The sequence below is a fragment of the Manacus candei genome, unplaced genomic scaffold (assembly GCF_025592945.1).
Source record: "Manacus candei isolate 608988 ecotype Guabito, Panama unplaced genomic scaffold, ASM2559294v1 h1tg000014l, whole genome shotgun sequence".
In the NCBI taxonomy this organism is placed as follows: domain Eukaryota; kingdom Metazoa; phylum Chordata; class Aves; order Passeriformes; family Pipridae; genus Manacus; species Manacus candei.
The window spans coordinates 34,879,545-34,898,490 of NW_026138062.1; the positions used below are offsets into that span (position 1 = coordinate 34,879,545).

The window sequence follows — 18,946 nt, forward strand, 5'->3', positions numbered from 1 at the left end:
CCCACAAGAAGAGCACAATGAGTACCATGACCAGGACTAGGGGTGCCCTGCCTCTAGCCAGGTAGAGGAGAGGGACAATCGAGTCTATTGGACTGTGTGGATTCGGTGGCCTGGCACATCAGAGCCACAAAGATATAAGGCTTTAGTGGACACTGGCGCACAATGTACATTAATGCCATCAAGATACGTAGGGGCAGAATCCATCTCTATTTCTGGGGTGACAGGGGGATCCCAACAGCTGACTGTACTGGAAGCTGAAGTGAGCCTGACTGGGAAGGAATGGCACAGACATCCCATCGTGACTGGTCCAGAGGCCCCGTGTATCCTTGGCATAGATTACCTGAGGAGTGGGTATTTCAAAGACCCAAAAGGACTTCGTTGGGCTTTTGGCATAGCTGCTGTGGAGACGGAGGAAATCAGACAGTTGAACACCTTGCCTGGTCTCTCAGAGGACCCCTCTGCTGTGGGACTGCTGAAGGTTGAAGAACAATTGGTACCGATAGCCACAGCAACAGTGCACCGTCGGCAATACCGCACCGACCGAGACTCTGTGACCCCTATACATAGAATGATCCGTGAACTGGAGACCCAGGGGGTGGTCAGCAAGACTCGCTCACCCTTTAATAGCCCTATATGGCCAGTGCGTAAGTCCAGCGGAGAGTGGAGGCTGACGGTGGATTACCGTGGACTCAATGAAGTCACACCACCCCTGAGTGCTGCTGTGCCGGACATGCTGGAGCTCCAGTACGAGCTGGAGTCCAAGGAAGCCAAGTGGTATGCCACCATTGACATAGCCAATGCCTTTTTCTCCATTCCTTTGGCAGCGGAGTGCAGGCCACAATTTGCTTTCACTTGGAGAGGTGTGCAGTACACCTGGAATCGACTGCCTCAGGGGTGGAAACACAGTCCCAGCATTTGCCATGGACTGATCCAGACTGCACTGGAAAAGGGTGAGGCTCCAGAGCACCTACAGTACATTGATGACATCATTGTATGGGGGAACACAGCGGGCGAAGTCTTCGAGAAAGGAGAGAAGATAATCCAGATTCTCCTAAGAGCCGGTTTTGCCATTAAACGGAGTAAGGTCAAGGGACCTGCTCAGGAAATTCAGTTCCTAGGAGTGAAGTGGCAAGATGGACGCCGTCTAATTCCAATGGAGGTGATTAACAAAATAGCAGCCATGTCCCCACCAACCAGCAAGAAGGAAACACAGGCTTTCCTAGGCGCTGTGGGCTTTTGGAGGATGCATATCCCCGAGTATAGTCAGATTGTAAGCCCTCTCTACCTTGTGACACGGAAGAAAAATGATTTCCAGTGGGGCCCCGAACAACAACAAGCCTTTGAACAAATTAAACAGGAGATTGCCCATGCGGTAGCCCTTGGGCCAGTAAGGACAGGACAGGACGTGAAGAACGTGCTCTACACCGCAGCCGGGGAGAATGGCCCTTCTTGGAGCCTCTGGCAGAAAGTGCCTGGGGAGACCCGAGGACGACCGCTGGGATTCTGGAGTCGGGGATACAAAGGATCTGAAGCCAGCTATACACCAACTGAGAAAGAGATCCTGGCTGCCTACGAAGGAGTTCGAGCTGCCTCAGAAGTAATCGGCACCGAAGCGCAGCTCCTCCTGGCACCCCGACTACCAGTGCTGGGCTGGATGTTCAAGGGAAGAGTTCCTTCCACACATCATGCCACCGATGCCACATGGAGTAAGTGGATGGCTCTGATCACGCAGCGAACCCGGATAGGGAATCCTAATCGCCCTGGGATTCTGGAAATTATCACCAATTGGCCCGAAGGTGAGAGTTTCGGACTATCCTCTGAAGAAGAGGAGGAGAAGGTGACACGTGCTGAGGAGGCCCCACCATATGACAAGCTACCAGCAGATGAAAGACGATATGTGCTCTTCACGGATGGCTCCTGCCGCATTGTAGGGACAAACCGAAAATGGAAGGCAGCTGTATGGAGTCCCACACGGCGAGTTGCAGAAGCGACCGAAGGACAAGGTGGGTCAAGTCAGTTTGCAGAGCTTAAAGCCGTTCAGTTGGCTTTGGATATAGCTGAACGAGAGAAGTGGCCAAGACTCTATCTCTACACTGACTCATGGATGGTGGCCAATGCTCTGTGGGGATGGCTGGAAAGATGGAAAAAGGCCAACTGGCAGCGCCAAGGGAAACCCATCTGGGCGGCGGAGATGTGGCAGGACATCGCTGGCCGGGTAGAGAAGCTGAGTGTGAAGGTCCGTCACGTGGACGCTCATGTAGGCAAGAAACGGGCTAATGAGGAGCATCATAACAACGAGCAGGCGGACCGAGCTGCCAGGATTAAAGTCTCTCAGGTAGATCTGGATTGGCAGCACAAAGGAGAATTATTTCTGGCTCGATGGGCCCATGACGCCTCCGGTCACCAGGGGAGAGATGCAACATACAGATGGGCTCGTGACCGAGGGGTGGACTTAACCAAGGACATTGTCTCACAGGTCATCCATGACTGTGAGACATGTGCTGCCATCAAGCAGGCCAAGCGGGTGAAGCCTCTATGGTATGGTGGACGGTGGTCGAAGTACAGGTATGGGGAAGCCTGGCAAGTTGACTACATCACGCTCCCCAAAACCCGCCAAGGCAAGCACTATGTACTGACCATGGTAGAAGGAAGCACTGGATGGTTGGAGACATACCCCGTGCCTCATGCCACTGCCCGGAATACCATCCTGGGCCTTGAAAAACAAGTCCTGTGGCGACACGGCACCCCGGAGAGAATTGAGTCTGATAATGGGACCCATTTCAAGAATGGCCTCGTAGACACCTGGGCCAAAGAGCACGGCATTGAGTGGGTGTATCATATCCCCTACCATGCACCAGCTGCTGGAAAAGTTGAGCGGTGCAACAGACTGCTGAAAACCACCCTGAAGGCACTGTGTGGGGAGACTCTCAAACACTGGGAGCTGCATTTAGCAAAGGCCACCTGGTTGGTCAACACCCGAGGTTCCATCAATCGAGCTGGCCCTGCCCAGTCAGAACTTTTGCATACTGTAGATGGAGATAAAGTCCCCGTGGTACATATGAGAGGAATGTTAGGGAAGACTGTTTGGATTAGTCCCACCTCAAGCAAAGGCAAACCCATCCGAGGGATTGTTTTTGCTCAGGGACCTGGTTCCACGTGGTGGGTAATGCAAAAAGATGGGGAGACACGTTGTGTACCACAAGGGGACCTAATTTTGAGTGAGAATGGTCTGTAATGTTTCATTGTATATATATAGATAGATAGATAGATAGATAGATGTATATAGTTTTAAAGGGATATAGTTTTTAAAGAGGGTTAATTTGGGCATGACATGGATGGCATAGAATAAGGGGTGGATAATGTCCTAGTTAGGACAGCTGAGATCAGTTCATCATGGTGGGTGTAACCCAAAACTGTATTCTATAGCCTTCCATGTCATTTCCCAGAAACTAGACTATTGTTGTCAATAGACTATTCGCACCCTCTGCCCATAGAGCATGGTGGGTGTAACCCAAAACTGTATTCTATAGCATTCCATGTCATTTCCCAGAAACTAGACTATTGTTGTCAATAGACTATTCGCACCCTCTACCCATAGAGCCTGACTCCTCAGGCTATAAACTAGGTGTTAAGAGGCCTGTGAGATAGAAGGATGTTTCTGTCCTCACACCCTTTGTGAACTCCCCGCCCTGAGGGGAGTACCAAGCATTCCTGCCTGAACTGGAGGATATATAATCTTGGAGTTTTGGAACATTTTTTCAACCCACTCGTGGGATCCAGAGGACGGCTGCATCTCATCGCTCTCAACCAGACTTAGACCACCACTGGACTGCGATCACCAGTTCTGGCCAGACTGCAGCAGCTCTCCCACCAGCAGGTTCTTCCCCTCTCCCTTTACTTTGGACTCAAACAGGGCCCAAGGAACACCACTTTGTTCAGGCCCCAGGGTACTGGGTTATACATTTGGGTTTTTGTGGGTTGAGACCAATTGTTTGTTTGTATTATTGTACTTACTGTATTATTTTAATAAATTGTTATTCTGACTTATAATCTCTCCTTTGAGTTGGGTTCATTCCCCCTGCTGGTTAACTTTTAAACCAGCACACTCATGTTCAGCTTCCTGTTGATTGGAACCCCCAGGCCCCTCTCTTCCTGGTCACTCTGCAGCCACTCTCTCCTCAGCCTGTAGCACTGCATGGGGTTGTTGTGACCACAGTGCAGGAGCCTGCACTTGGTCTTGTTAAACATCATACTGTTGAATTTGGCCCATCTATCCAGCCTGTCCAGGTCCCTCTGCAGAGCCCTCCTACCCTCCAGCAGGTTGATACTCCCCCCCCCAACTTGGTGTCATCTGCAAATTTGCTAATGGTACACTCAGTCCCCTTGTTCAGATCATCAGTAAAGATATTAAACAGGACTGGGCCCAACACTGATCCCTGGGGGACACCACCAGTGACCGGCTGCCAACTGGATGCAGTCCCGTTCACCAACACGTTCTGGGCCCGGCCCTCCAGCCAGTTCCTAACCCAGCAGAGAGTGCCCCTGTCCAATCCATGGGCTGCCAGCTTTTCCAAGAGTATGCTATGGGAGATGGTGTCAAAGGCTTTGCTGAAGTCCAGATAGGCCACATCCACAGCCTTCCCCTCATCCACCAGGTGGGTCACCTGATCATAAAAGGAGATCAGGTTGGTCAGGCAGGACCTGTCCATCCTAAACCCATGCTGGCTGGCTCTCATCCCCTGTCTGTCCTGTAGGTGCCATGTGATCACACTTAAGGTTATGGAACAGATCATCCTGCCAGGCACTGAGGTCAGGCTGACAGGCCTGTAGTTTCCCAGGTCTTCCTTCCAGCCTTTCTTGTGGGTGGGTGTCACATTAGCCAGCTTCCAATCATCTGGGACCTCCCTGGTGAGCCAGGACTGGCGATAAATGATAGAGAGCAGCTTGATGAGCTCTTGTGCCAGCTCCCTCATCACCTTAGGATGGATCCCATCTGGTCCCATAGACTTGTGAGGATCCAAGTGGCTCAGCAGGTCACTAACTTCTTCCTCCTGGATAACAGGGAAGTTGCTGCTAGATGTGACTTAGTTGTTAGGTGAACAACTTTAAACGGAGATCAACACCAGGAGAACATACTAGATGCTATTGATGAACATTCTGGCAAGGCACTGTGATGGCTTTTCTCGGTTTAAAAGCTTTACTGTAGTGATTGGTAGAAGTCTTTTGTTGTGATCAGTCATGTTTAAGGGTATAATTACAAATTTTGTCTTCTTACAATATATTTCAAAGGTTAGTAGATATTTTGTGTAGTTCCATGTTCTGCAGCTCAGCTTTGTGTTTATCTGTGCAATGCCTTGGCACTCTAGCATTGCAGGCTTGCAATGCTTGTGTGCTACAGTAGTGAGGCAAAGCTGAGCCAGCCAAGCCTGCCTTCCACTGGTGAGGCAGCTGCTACAGTTTTGTGTCCGTGGGTACGGGCCTCCCTGCCTTTGGCAACGTTGCATGTAAATGTCGGTAGATGTGTGTATGGAGCATACAAAATATTGGGAAGTAAATGTTTTGGGAAAAAGATACAGCAGTGTCCATAACTGGCAAGAGAGCAAAATCTGTCTAGACACTGGAAATCCTGTTGAAACCCTTCGGCCTCTATTTCAGTTGTGTCCTCGCACCAAAAAAAAAAAAATCCTTTCTGTCCCTAATGTGCTGGAGAGCTTATTCTGATGGGATTCTGATGGGAAGTGTGTGTGTTGCATGCAAGAGGTGATGACGTCTCAAGTCTTCCATTTACTGAACCTGGGCCTTAATCACCATTAATTTAGCTGCAAAAGATTCTAATGATCTAAAATAGCATTTTTGTAAATAGTGTTGTATTTCAACTTTGTTCTATAACTATGTGTATATGCTGGGTTGTGCAGGGTTTCTTCCTTCTCAAATCCCACCAAGCTTTTTCTTCAAGCATTGCAACAATGCGAAAAACGCAAAGATAAACTTTGAACTCTTTGTTTGTAAAAAAAGCCATTTGCAGGACAGGAGTGAATCTTTCCCACCCTGGGTTTCAGGCAGCAGTAGTTTGAACAAGAAGTGCTGTATTTAAGTGGAATATGACTGAAACATTTTAGTGAGAAACGTGTTTTTTTCATGTCAGTTTGATCCTGCTTAGAGATCCAGGATGGTAGGTAGAAACAGAGTAAGCAAAAGGCACAAAAGATAGTCAGAAGGGCAAGTTAAATATACTTATGGTGCTCTTCTCCATGACTTAAAATGTGTCTGCCTGAATCCACAACTTAATATCATTGGAGGATTTGGTCAAAATGCTTTTAAAAAATTGTTTTCAAAAATTTCTAAGGAATCTGAGGTCATAAAGAAACATTGCAGTGAAAAATACCATTAGTATTTGTTAATTGAAGGCCTATCTTCTGTTAAGAGTTGATGAGGCTTACCAGCACCATCAAATTTCAACATCACCCAGTACCTGTCTGATGCCAGGTACTTTTTGCTTGTAAACAACCACTTAACATGTAATGGCTTGAAAATACTCATGATTTATTTGTTTGTTTCCTTCACAGGCTGGAATGGTGTTAAGATGTGGATACTTCTGGTTTGGCTTGTTTCTTGTGCCCACTGCGTGCCTTGTTAAAGATGTGGCGTGGACAGCGTAAGTCCCAGACCAGTCCTCTTCGTGTTTTAGGAATTATTCTGTATTCACGTGTTGTCCAGTTCAGTGTTGTTCTGTAAAGAACTATGAAGTCTTTCAGTGAACGTGAAATGGTACTCCTTTGGAAGGGAAAAAAGGTGAAATGGGCATGATTTCTCACCTGTCAATGCAACCAGCAATGTGAGAGAATGAATAGTTAGTCCTGAATCTGAAGGAGGAAGCCTTATCTGAGTAATGAAGGTGTGTCACCTTATGATTATCTGTATTGTCTATCCTTTACTTAAAGGCAAATTTAAACTGGACATTAGAGACTTTCTATTCCTAAAAAGGAGCAAATAATTTGTTCAACCTGTCTAAGCTTAGGTAGAAAGTAAAAATGTCACACTCTAATCCATTCTCAGTAAGCTGTCTCAGTAAGTTATTCATCAGCTGCTTTTTAGGTTCTCCTTCAGCAGCAGATCTTCCAAAACTTAACTGAGAGAAGAGCAATACTCCACACTTTATGTTTGAAGTTGTAATGATTCCTTCCCTGACCAGAGAGGAGGAAAAAACTTGTGAAATAGAAACTGGTCTAATCCCCTTCTCTCAAAACTCTGTGGTTTCAAAGCATTACAGGAGGCAAGCAATTTCAAGAACTTGGATTCAAAGGGAAGCAACTTACCTTCTCTACCATTGCAATTTGAAATGCAGAAGTATATTTTCATTTAGAATTTCTGGTGTTTTGTTCAGCATGCTTTTAAGTGTCTTAAGCACTAAACCTTTCATCCTTTCCCTTGGAAAACAACTAAGAAGGTTTTGTTGCATGGATATGTAATAACCTTGTGCAAGGAGGACCCAAGACATTCTTGGGCAAAAGGCAGATCCTAACTGGAGTGAAGGAGAAATACATGTTAGCTTTGTCACTTTTCACAAAGGCTCAAAGTGGAAGTATCATAACACATAACACTTAGCTCCAGGAATGACCTGTTGGTCAGTCAAGGAAGATTCTTAGAATCATAGAACCGTTTAGGTTGGAAAGTAGCATCAAGTCCATTTGTAAACCTAGCACTACAAAGTCCACCAATCTGCTTTACGGAGAAATGCAGAAAATACTGACAAAAAGCAGAAAGTTTCCCAAACACAGGCAAATTTCAAACATCATTATGAAATCAAGTCATATGCATAGATCTGAAAAATGTGGGTTTTATTCATATGGGGTTGATAGCACAGCTAAATTAAATTGGTAGTAGGCAAATCTACCAATCAGTAAGTACTTCTTAAACGCTTTCCTGTTGTCTCCCTCAGCTTAATTTGCATGAACTACTGCTAAAATTAAAACTAGGTATCATACTGTAATATTTCTTTTCAGGGTCAAACTATGATTTAATAGTCCAGCATATCAGAGGGCTTTTTGTTGCACTCACTAAACTTCTTCAATTGAAAATTATTTTAAAATTCTAAAAGTGAAGTCAAAATGTTTAAATTTAGATACTTAACTGTGTCTGTGACCAGCTCCTTAAAACTCTGGGGAAAAAAAAAATCTTAAAATTCATTTAGCATAACAGGCCTTGCTCCTGTGTCAGGCATTATTTAAAATTATCTGCTTAGAAGTCAGTGGAACTTTTGTGATTAAAGCTAAATAGGAGATGAACTGTTTGCAGCATCAGGGATCAAATTTATGTATAGATGTCCAAGATTACACTTCAGTTTTTTAAATGTTTTCATGATAGTTGAGTGTCCTGAAGTTGTCCTCTGTTCTTATCAGTTCTTGGCAAAAAATGACTCATGAATTGTAAAACAGGCCAGGCCATGGCAGGCTCATCCTCAGCTATTAGTCATTTTAAACTCTGTTACTGACTCAGCCTGTTCTTTAATATTTCTTGGAGAAATCTCAGCAACATAATCCTTTCAGTGGTTCAGACCAAGAATGTACAGAGATTGTGAAGCTCTCAAGACAAACGTGTATGATTGATATGCTAGATATTTTCCCAACAGATTTTAAACAGAAGGCTCCTATCAACATTAAGCAAAAAATCTGTTCTGTGAGCAGGACTTTTTTTTTCCCCTAACCCATCACTGAAAAATTAACACCATTAACATTTTAACTAGGATAAATGAAATGACACAGCTATCAGCACTGCCATATGGAAGGAGTAAAGGTCTGTTTGTTTTCCAAGAGGCTTGCCATTTAAAACTGGAGCCTAAGGCCTCTGGAAATCTGCCGGCACATTTCCATAGCAGTGGTTACACCACATTGCTCTCTGTAATTCAACAGAATATGGTTTTGGCTATAAAATTACAGCAACTCTGATTTCTCATGATCATGGAATTTATCCCTTTCGATTTCTTTTGGATGTGAAGCGTATGTCCGCAAGAGGAGCATCCATGTGACCCAAAAGGTACATGCCTAATTGCAGTACAAAATACTGCCAGAATACCATACACATGCTACAGAGTTTTTGTCTGGAAAAAGGTTGATTGGAAAGACCTATACAAATCTTTGTTTCTAGACTGCTGTGCTGCATGCACTATCAAAACTTCTAGTGCTGGAAGCAAGAACTAGTTTTACGTGTTCCCTTTGTTACACAGGCTCCGTTTGTCAAAACATCACTTACCTCCCATGTTCTCTGCAGCTCCAGGCTATTTTTTTCCTTTTTTTTTTTTTTTCTTTTTAAATGAATCAAGGAAATGTGGAAAACTCTCTTTAAAGAGAGGGAAGCTTATTATTAATATTTGGTTGAAATACCACATTATTAACTTTGGTCCACTACCCTGAATTCAGTGCCTTGGTTTACCTTATAAAAGTTCTAGTTGTGCAACCATTTGAATGAACAGAGCTTTATAAGGTGAGTGCTTCCTCACAGTTGGCACTTGTGACTTGAATACGTGTCACCAGCGCTAGGAAGTCTTGAAATAGCTGAGCCACAGAGTTACGTGGGAATCATAAAAATGCAGAGTGTATTTCAGCAAAATCAGGCAAGAGGGCAAGAATTTAGTCATAATTGGTGTCTCAGTACTTACATTACAGTGAAAAATTTCCTGAGCCTTCCAATTACCAAAATTTTCGTGTACTTTTTTTTTTTTTTACTGTGGGGGAAGAAGCATTTTGCACTTACCAGTTCTGCTGTGTGAGAGGGTACAAAGAGTTCTTCCCTTCCTTGCACATACCTGCAGCCCCTGGAGTGCAAGACTTGTAAGATGGTAATGAGGATAATGGCCCACAATAGAGGTGGTGTCGTGTTTGAGAAACATTTGTGAATGCTATCATGCTTCTCCCTGGCAGATTCTGGCCTCCTGACCCCCCTAAATATCCTCCTAGGGCAGCAAAGGGATGCACTTCCCTGGCTTGGAAGGGGAAGGGCCATACAAAATACAGTTAACCTTTTGCCCGTTCTTATGGTCTCTGGTCTTAATATCCCAATGTGTGAGGGGAAGGTGAGTTTGTCTTTATGTAATGCATCAAATTGCAGCTGAACAGTAACATCGAACACAAGGTCTCATCATTTATTGAGAGACTGTGCATCTAGGGCCACTTGTAAAGTACTAAGCTAAAAGCTTAGACTCCTCCCTGTGTTTCTGTGTATCAAAAGTTTATAATGTGCTGTAGTGAAAAAGTCATAAAGTTTCAAGTCCTGTTTCCAGCAGTCCATGGAATATTTGCAGTTGTCTTTGATAGGAGCAAGCCCAGACTCTGAGGCAATTGTAGTACCATATTTTAATATTTGTTTTTGAGGGAACATGTGGATAGGTTAGCTCAGACCCTTTTTATATTTTTTTATTTATTTATAAATACTTGATTACTGACCCTTCCATGGATATTCTTGCTTCCAAGTGAAGGAGTGACTCAATGCACAGCGACTACCTGTGGGCTTATTGTTGCTTTATGGATACCCAGCCCCAGCAGAGCCCTTGTGTTTCATTGTTTCACACTACTTACAAAACACTTCAGGTACTCCCAACTTCAGGCCAACAGTATTTTTTCCGTGCTGTGCCGTATCAGCCTCCTTGAGCTGTGCTGCACAAATTGGACTTGTTGCTCAAGATCTGTTAAGTTTTGGATTCAATATTTATTCTAAAGGTGAACATCATTTCTTATGATGTGTGGCAAGATACACATGGACCCTTGGGAGAGGCTGAATAACTTGTGCATATGTGTTCTTGTCTATGGGGAAAACTGGTTATAAAGGATTTGAAAAATTCCAAACATGCTCAGTCTTCAAGTTTGCAATAGTAGGTATGGCCTCTTTAAAAGGTAAGAGAGAAGTTCAAGGTCAAAATTTCAATGCATTTATTTGAATTAAAGAATGCGATGATGAAGTCAACCAGAAAGATTATAAGAATTAATAGCCTCAAAGCTTTCTCATTTTAATAGCTATATTTTCCCTTCCTCAAAGAGGAGACCAGTCTAATCATTAGCCTAACTAGTTATAGCAACTTGAGTCTAATTAATTTCTGTGCAGCTGTTGGTAATCTCACATTGTTGAAGCATTATGAATTTTAAAAATATCCTTGCTACTCATTTCTTTCTACACAGTATGTTGGTGTTGCAAATCATACACCTTTGTTGGTTTAACAGTATGTTCTTCTAAGTACATCCTGATAATCTTTACTTCCAGATTTTTCTATGCTTCATCTTTTGTTGTTCTATTTTTTTTCTCTTAAATGCAGATATGTTTTGAAAGTAGTTTTTATTTTAGCTTCTCATTTTTAGGCATTTGCCTAATTCAGCAACACAAAGACCAGAGGACTTGGATATCTTAGTATTAATATCAAGGCAGTGTCATCCTAAATAGTTTCAGCAAAGATTTTGCGGTCTTTGTTTCTTATTCCCCATGGAAGGAGCTATAAGTATCATAAGTACCTTTTAAAAATAAATGCGTCTTCATTATATTTTAATTACATATACACCAGTCATTCTTTTTCTCCTAGAGGGAGTTTGACATTGTTTTATATCATTGGTTAAAGATTTTAGTGTCTGCATGTAAGATTTTTATAAAACTTGTAAAGGAATTTTTGCCATCTCTGGAGTTGAAGAATATTATTTTAATGCCATGAAGCAAGTACTGTCTCAGCCAACTTGGCTCCATCTTGTCTTCTTTTGCAGTCACATGCAAATCGTTATATTCTCATGGGACATTTATCCTCCTTTAAGTGACACAAAAGAGGAAGCTGATCAAAAACTGCCCATTGAAGAAAGATCCCTGCTTCTTTTTTTCTTGCTTTGTACATGTCAAGGCGAAGGGGACTAGATTCTCTCCCCTAGATCAATGTAATTTAGGTATAATAGCACTGGAGCAATAGGTACAACTGGGGCTAAAAAGATCAAGTCTCTTTATGGGGGGAATTGCACTCTAAATTTTGGTTACAGGTGTTGTACATAGGTTGCTCTTTCAATCCTCAAACTGAGGAAGCAGGTCACAACCAGTCTTGTTACTGTGAGTTTGGAAGTTCATTGGGGAGAGAAGTTCCTTTCCAGTCATGTGAGAATGATAAACAAAAATCAAGGGGTTTGAATGGCAATTACTATCTGAGACTTTCCTCGGGTTTTCAGAGCAGTACCACACATAGCTCAAAAGACAGGGTGGAATCTTGTTTTACTGCCATGAATATTCAGTGAATCCCAGCCCTTTGTCTGAATGCCCGGGTCCTGAGCAGTTCCACGGCAGCGGTGTCAGATCTCTGTGGTCCCATAGCTTGGCTGCTTAGTTAGGTTTTGAGTGTTCTGTTGAAGCAGCCAAACTCTGTTGTATTTGAAGTCCTCCTGATTTCTCATTTCTTACGTATTTTTTCCCAGGTATTGTGAACCTGAACTAACATGGAAACACTGTGCCTTCTTTTCCAAATCCTTCAAGGGAAGGCCCTGTGCCTCTCCCCTGACAGGTAAATTTGGGGGTTTGTAGCAAAACAAATGTTCACATGGCTTTTTTGTTTTGTTTTTGTCTTTTCCTTGTGGTACAGGGCTAAGCATACCTACCATAAAACTTTGCTGGAACAAGTTCAGGAGCTGGAGACGAAGACAAGAGAGCTGGGAAAAGCCATGCTTCGTGATAGTAATGGAAAGAGGTGGGGCAAGTCTATGCTAAATATTTAAAGCAACAATTTGTCCTTCCTGTCCTCTCCCCTCCCTATTTCTCGTTCACCATTCAAATCTGATTCTAGACAGGGTAAGAAGACTTCTCTCCTCTATTATTCATTTATTGTTATTCCCTTTCATATATATCTGTTCCCCCCCGGTGAAACCAGCCCTTCCATTTTCATTTCTTCTGCATTACTGCTGTGAGGCTGTATTGGAAACTGCTGCTCAGTCACCCTGCCTGGTAACATGTAGTGCTATTACCTGGCTACTGGGCCAGACTGGTTTTGAAAGCACTTTGTCATATATCATCCAGAAAAAATTAAGAAATTGTATGATAACCATGTTAGGGGAGGGAACTGTCAGCAGCTCAGGATATAAAGATTGTAGCTAAAAGAAGAACTGTCTAATCCAATGTGCCCTACTACTTCATCCAGTTTCACCTTAATTTTTTTTTTCATGCTCTTGCTTTTTCTACCACAGCTTACAGGCCTCTTGCTTTCAGGATTCTTAGTTTCTTGTTTTGCCTCTCCCTTATAACCGCACCATATGGACTTGAATATATTGCTATTATTGAATCTTTCATTGTATGGGGAGAGTATGTGTTGTGTGGGAACTTTTGTCTCTTCTGAAAGAAGCTAAAGAAAATCATGGTCAGGCTTTTACATCCAACAGTTTCATTTACCATCTCAGAATGGGGTTCTGCATCAGCTGGTCGGAAAAGCTCTCCAAGTTCAAAAAGGTTTTAGAACTAACTCTTCTGTTTCTTACACAATATGGCACCACATGACTTGCTAAGAAACTACATGATCATTAAACTGGATTTTAGCAAACCTTATAAACTAGCAAACTGAGTGGAATGGGGCTTTTAAAAGATTTTGTTCTTCTGGGGCAGGGTCATCCTTTGAGCCTTTGATGTCTATTCTGAGGTAAACTAATTGCCATATTGTAGCTGCTGCTAAGACGAGCAGATAGTAGATTTTTTTTCAACTGAACTTGTGAGTTAATAAGGACTGTTTTTAGAGAAAATTATCAGGGAGTGAGTTTACTGAGATTATGATAAACTGCAAAGCTTTAAAAAATGCTTGTGTGAACTTCAGTGTGTTTATAAGATGTCCTTAATGACCAGAGTTCGCTTCTCAGAGGCCAAGACAAAGTAAACACAGTGTTATTGATTAAGATCACTTCAAAACACTTGGTATCTTCAGTTTTTATTTAGAGTAATTTTTTTGCTGTGGCTTTTAGATCCCACAGAACACAGTTCATAAGTTGTACTCACTAGCAAAAGTCAAAAACTGCATATCAAATGATTTAAAAAGAGAAAGCAAACTTTGCAGCACTGGTCAACAAAGGCAACCTTCTATGCCAAAATTAAAACCGATAAAGATGCTTTAAATCAGGCATTTAATTAAATAATGGGCCTTGTTTTTAGAGTGCTCAGCAGTCACTTTGAAATCAGTTGGGCCAAAGCACTTGGTTACCATGATCAGGTCAGCCTCCCAAGCAAGAAAGGTATAACTTGGTGTTGGGAGGTGCTGACTAATAGTGAGATTAGATGCCAGCCAGGTAAGTGGAAACAAGACGAGCAGAAACTTGGCTGCTCCCAGGCACACAGCTCTGCTAGTATAAGCCCCTTGGGTGTTGCTATGGTTCCTATCCATGCATAGTACGTGAGGTTGCATTGGTGTTGGTTTGTAGCATTTGTGTTTTTCCTGCCAGTATTTAATGCCAGTTACTGACAGCTGAAGAGGAAAGTGAGTCAGCTTTCTGCCTGATAGATCCCTGGGTTGCAAGGCGGGTTGACATGCTGTTAACAGCAAGAGACACTTAGCATTTGATCTGTTTATATGTGCGTGTCTGTGTCTCCAAGAACTTGATGGGTTTCTTCTCTGTTTACACACTGTCCTGACTTTCTGTAAATTTAATGGCCATGTTGTAATTCATTCATACGCTGCATGTTTTCATAGCCTTTTACTTTATTGCATTCTCACTGCAAACTCTTTCATCTGCATTCCTCCTCCATATAGCTTCACTTCATTCTCGAAACGCTTGCATGGAGATGATGTAAGGAATCCCTTCTGGCTCTCCTTCCCATTTTCCCTCCCCCCTTCTTTCCATGCATTTGTTTGTTCTCATTCCTAATTGCTCCCAGATTTTCTGGGTGGTCCATCTGTGAACTAGATAATGGTAGAGTGCCTCTGCCTGCTAGGAGCTGGTGTGCTGTGCTTGTGTTGTGGCCTCCTGAGTGCTCTCCAGAGTTTTTCTGTCTTTTATCTCCTTTGTTTGTCTCCTGGCTCTTTCACACCTGCTAGAAATCATGTGCTTGTCCAAAGGGAAGGGTGAGGGTGGGAAAGAAACAGAGTTGGAACTTTCTGCAGTTACAGTCTCTGGTTCATGTTCTTTATTTTTTAAAAAATTCCTTGAAGCTGGTGGAAATGTGTTCTAAGGCACATGCTTTGTTCTGCCTTCCTGCCCATAGCCCCATTGGGCTTGGGATATTTCTGGCAATGTGACATTATGCAGGAAGGGAAAGTAATGGGAGTCTTCTCATTTCTAATGGAAAGTGTAGAGCTGTGTAAAACCTCCACGGGTCTGTCTGTCACCTCGGCTCTTGGTTGGAAGTGTTCCTGAAAACATACCCATTAGTTGTTGGTTTGTTCAGTCAGCTGTGGAAGATAAACTGGCTGTCATCAGGGTCTATTTTCCTGGCCCATATAGCGGACACTATTTTTGTTCAGTGTTTTTCACAAACAAACAACAAAAAAATCATACCCAATTACAGATAAGAGAAGGATTTAGGGAGCTAATTGCTTTTATAATTTCCTAGACATTAGACAAAAAATGAGGTGCAAGATTTGAATGTTCAGGACTAATCTGCTAAACAAAAAGCAATTTGCAAAGCTCCAAAAGCATCTAGACTTGCACAACAGGATGCCGTTAGTTTGCTGTGGCTCAGCTGAATTGCTATAAAATGTGAGCAGATAACACCTGGGTCATCTCTGCACTTGGGAAAGGAGTGCTGGGAGAGCTGCGTGTGCCACTTGATACCTAAATATGCATATTGCGTCTTAGAGGGTCTTCACCCTGCCAACTGTTCTTGCTAGACACATTTTTCTGGGCTAATAAAAAATGTCTTCACTGGTGCTTGCTACATGCTTTTGAATCTTAGTCCCTTTGAACAGTTTCTAAAATGGAACTTGCTTGTATTGATCTAAAAAAACAGGTGCAAATTTTTACCGTACCAATGGCAGGGAGCAAACAGCAAAGGAAATGGTAGGTGAGGGACTGTCCAGTCTGTGCAGGGCAGAGTGTCAGCACTCTGAGCACTACAGCTGGGTCCCAAAACCTTTGCAAATAGCATTACAGTGGTGCCTTGGAGATTATATCAAGTGTATAGTTTTGAGCTGTAAAGAGTCATGTTCTGATTCCTTTGTATATCTCATCTGAATAGCTAAAAACTAATTTTCATGGAAGCTAGGATGATCAGTCAGATGATTCCAGGAGCAGGGGATTCATCAGGGAAGCTGGAAAACTGGCAACTCAAGAAACAGCTTGAGAAGCAGTAGAGGGATTGTGCAGTAAGGAGCTGGTGGTGGATCCCATGCCACGCTTGCCTGCGTATGGAAGATGAGTACCCACACTTGCTCTCCCCAGCCTGGGCACCTGGCAGCGCTGGGCTGAACTTCAGCCCAGCTGTGACATGAGCAAGCCTTGGTGTGGGAAGGCAGAGGGGCTCCCTGGCACGCTCATGTAACAAAAGGCAGGCTTTAACACTAAATTTTCATGAATTTAGAGAGGTGAGAGGGGCAGCTTGTGTGCCAAAGCAAACATGGACATGAGAAGACACCTGCCCAGCAGATTTAATCATGTTAACATGTGAGATTTGCACAAAGAAAAACAAGTTTTCTACAGGTTTGTGTTCAAAAGTGGCATTGAGTTCAGCTGCAGAGATTCTTGTGTCTTTAAATAAGTTTACAGCTTAAATCTTGGCTCATAAAGGGCCAAACCTTCAAGTCCTCATTCACTTTTCACTCCATCTAACCTCTCATTGAAGTCAGCAGGAGTTCAGGTGGAGTAAAGCCTGATTAGGCACCAAAGCAAACTTTACTTTGGAAACTCTTGTCACTTTATTGCTCCACTGGCCAGCTAATGGAGAGTGAGCAAAGCTGTGCAGCACCCTCTTTGCAGCAGTAGATTTCCTGTTTCAGAGGGTTTCTCTGTCTTAGAATTGCCAGAGAGCTCCCTTTGAAAGTAGCTTTTTGGTTGTTTTTTCTGTCCTGTTATTAATTGCTTGGTGGCCAGGATTAGAAGATTATTTTATACTGAAAAAGAACATGGGTTTCGTGATCTACTTTACAAGGAGCTGAAGGGCCTGTATGGGGTGTTGCAGGAAAGCGCCCGCATCACTGAAATATTGGGAAGAATTTCTTCAAACGGTTTGGAATTCTGGGAGGCAGTGTCTTGTCTTCAACAAAGGTGAAAGGAAGCAACTACAGACCTAGCGAGGTATTGCCGTGAGCAGTAAGGAAGCGCTGCAGTGTGTGTTTGTGCAGCGTTTTTCAGTATGCCTCTTTCCTCTTGCTGCTTTCAGACTGGGGATGGCTATGGTGCCTCTTTTACCTCCATTGCATAAAAGTTTTTTTGGTACACCTAAAACAGGAGCTCCCCACTGTCTGCCTTCAACAAGGAGGCATGCTGGTGTAAATTCTCTTTCGTTTACGTGCTTCTCACCAAATCTAACTGTTGCTTTAGTGAAACGTGCATGACCAGCTCTCGCCCTGAGAGCAAGTTGTCTTATTTATCTTAGCCTGGGTTTTATTTGGTGCGTGAGGGTAGATGCTTATCTCATTTCAGAAGCTGCATGACCTAGTGGGTAATTGGTGAGCTGACACAGGTACCCGTGGAGATTTCCCCACTCTACAGGTCCCGGGGGAGGAGCAAGAGGGAAACATGGGGAACCTGTCTCAGGCTTGTGGCTGTGCACAGAACTGAGAGGAGCAGAGGCCTCAACCTCGTGCCAGCAGAAGCAGAAACGGCAAAACAGACTTAACTTTTAACAAACACATGAATAAGGTGAGGACCTGGTCTCATGGTTCCTGAGGAAGCTGCAAGCTTTTTCGTTAAGATCAACAGGACTGAGGCTTGGACTCATTCTATTTCAAAGCACTTTGTCTCTTTATTGATGCATTTCAAGTTACATCTACTTGAAATGGGAGACCATGCCAGTAAGGCCCCTTCACATCAGCAGGTACAATGAATCTTACTTGATTCAGACTTAGTCTGGTGCTTTTCAGCTGGTTAATGGCATTGGATGTTTGGAGCCGAATTCTTGTTTCATGAATGTGTTGACTTCAGTGTATTTGCTCAGGATGTGCACGACTGTGATCTGAATCCAGCCCATCCAGTGCAGCTGAGCATAAAATGAGGTTCAAGAGGGAGAGGTGTATTTTGGGTTTTGAGGTTTCAGCATCCTTTTTATCAGTTTTTCCAGATGTTCTTCACACCATTTTTGGGAAGCAAAGGTGAGATTTCTCCACCAGCATACACAAGAAAGTGACTGGCATATTTATGATTTTTCCTTGCAGCTTTTCTAGTAAAAAGATATTAGACTCCTTTTACTAGCAAAAAGCACATAAAATTATGTCAGTGGGGTTTTTTTAAATTCTTTGATTCCATATGGTAAACATTCATGTATGGTAGGTGGAAAATGCATAATTTTGTTTTATTTTACACTTGACCCTTTCTCTCTCCCTCCTGTCCCATATAAGTAAGGCATCATCACATTATTTCCTTGTTTTAACATGTACAATTAATTTCTGGCATTTCTAACCCATGTGTGTGAGGCACTTGAAATCACTAGGTTTGATTCCACTGTGGGGAGGCTGTGGGGCAGAGCTGGGAAGGGGCAGAGGACAGAGGAGGTTTTGGAACCTGGCCAGAGTGTTAAAGGTGGGGAGTTACCATGTTCCCACTGATACTGGGGATCCAAGTGCCTGGTTGCTAGTGCAAACCAGTTGGAGCTGACATGCCTCTTCCCTGGTGCAATTAATTATTTCACATCGTCATTGTACCTATCATGTAACCTTGAGGGAGATCCATTGCACAAATAGGGTTAAAACCTGGTGACATGGAGAAGGATTTACAACTGTGATCAAATCTGCTACCAAAGTCAAAGTTGATGGAGGTACAGTATCAGCACAAAGGCCAAAATGAAGCTGTAAATTGAAAAGAAAGATTAG

The 18,946-nt window shown here is 43.2% G+C and overlaps 1 protein-coding gene across 5 annotated transcripts in view; it reads left to right on the forward strand.

Annotated features, from left to right (window-relative positions):
- Positions 1-18,946, forward strand: part of ATP8A2 (ATPase phospholipid transporting 8A2) — a 330,711-nt gene that overhangs the window by 287,065 nt on the left and 24,700 nt on the right. For all 5 annotated transcript variants that reach the window (XM_051780106.1, XM_051780107.1, XM_051780110.1 and 2 more), the window contains 2 exons: positions 6,567-6,655; positions 12,593-12,697. In XM_051780106.1, coding sequence (XP_051636066.1) covers positions 6,567-6,655; positions 12,593-12,697 — 194 coding nt within the window. The remainder of the gene's footprint in view (positions 1-6,566; positions 6,656-12,592; positions 12,698-18,946) is intronic.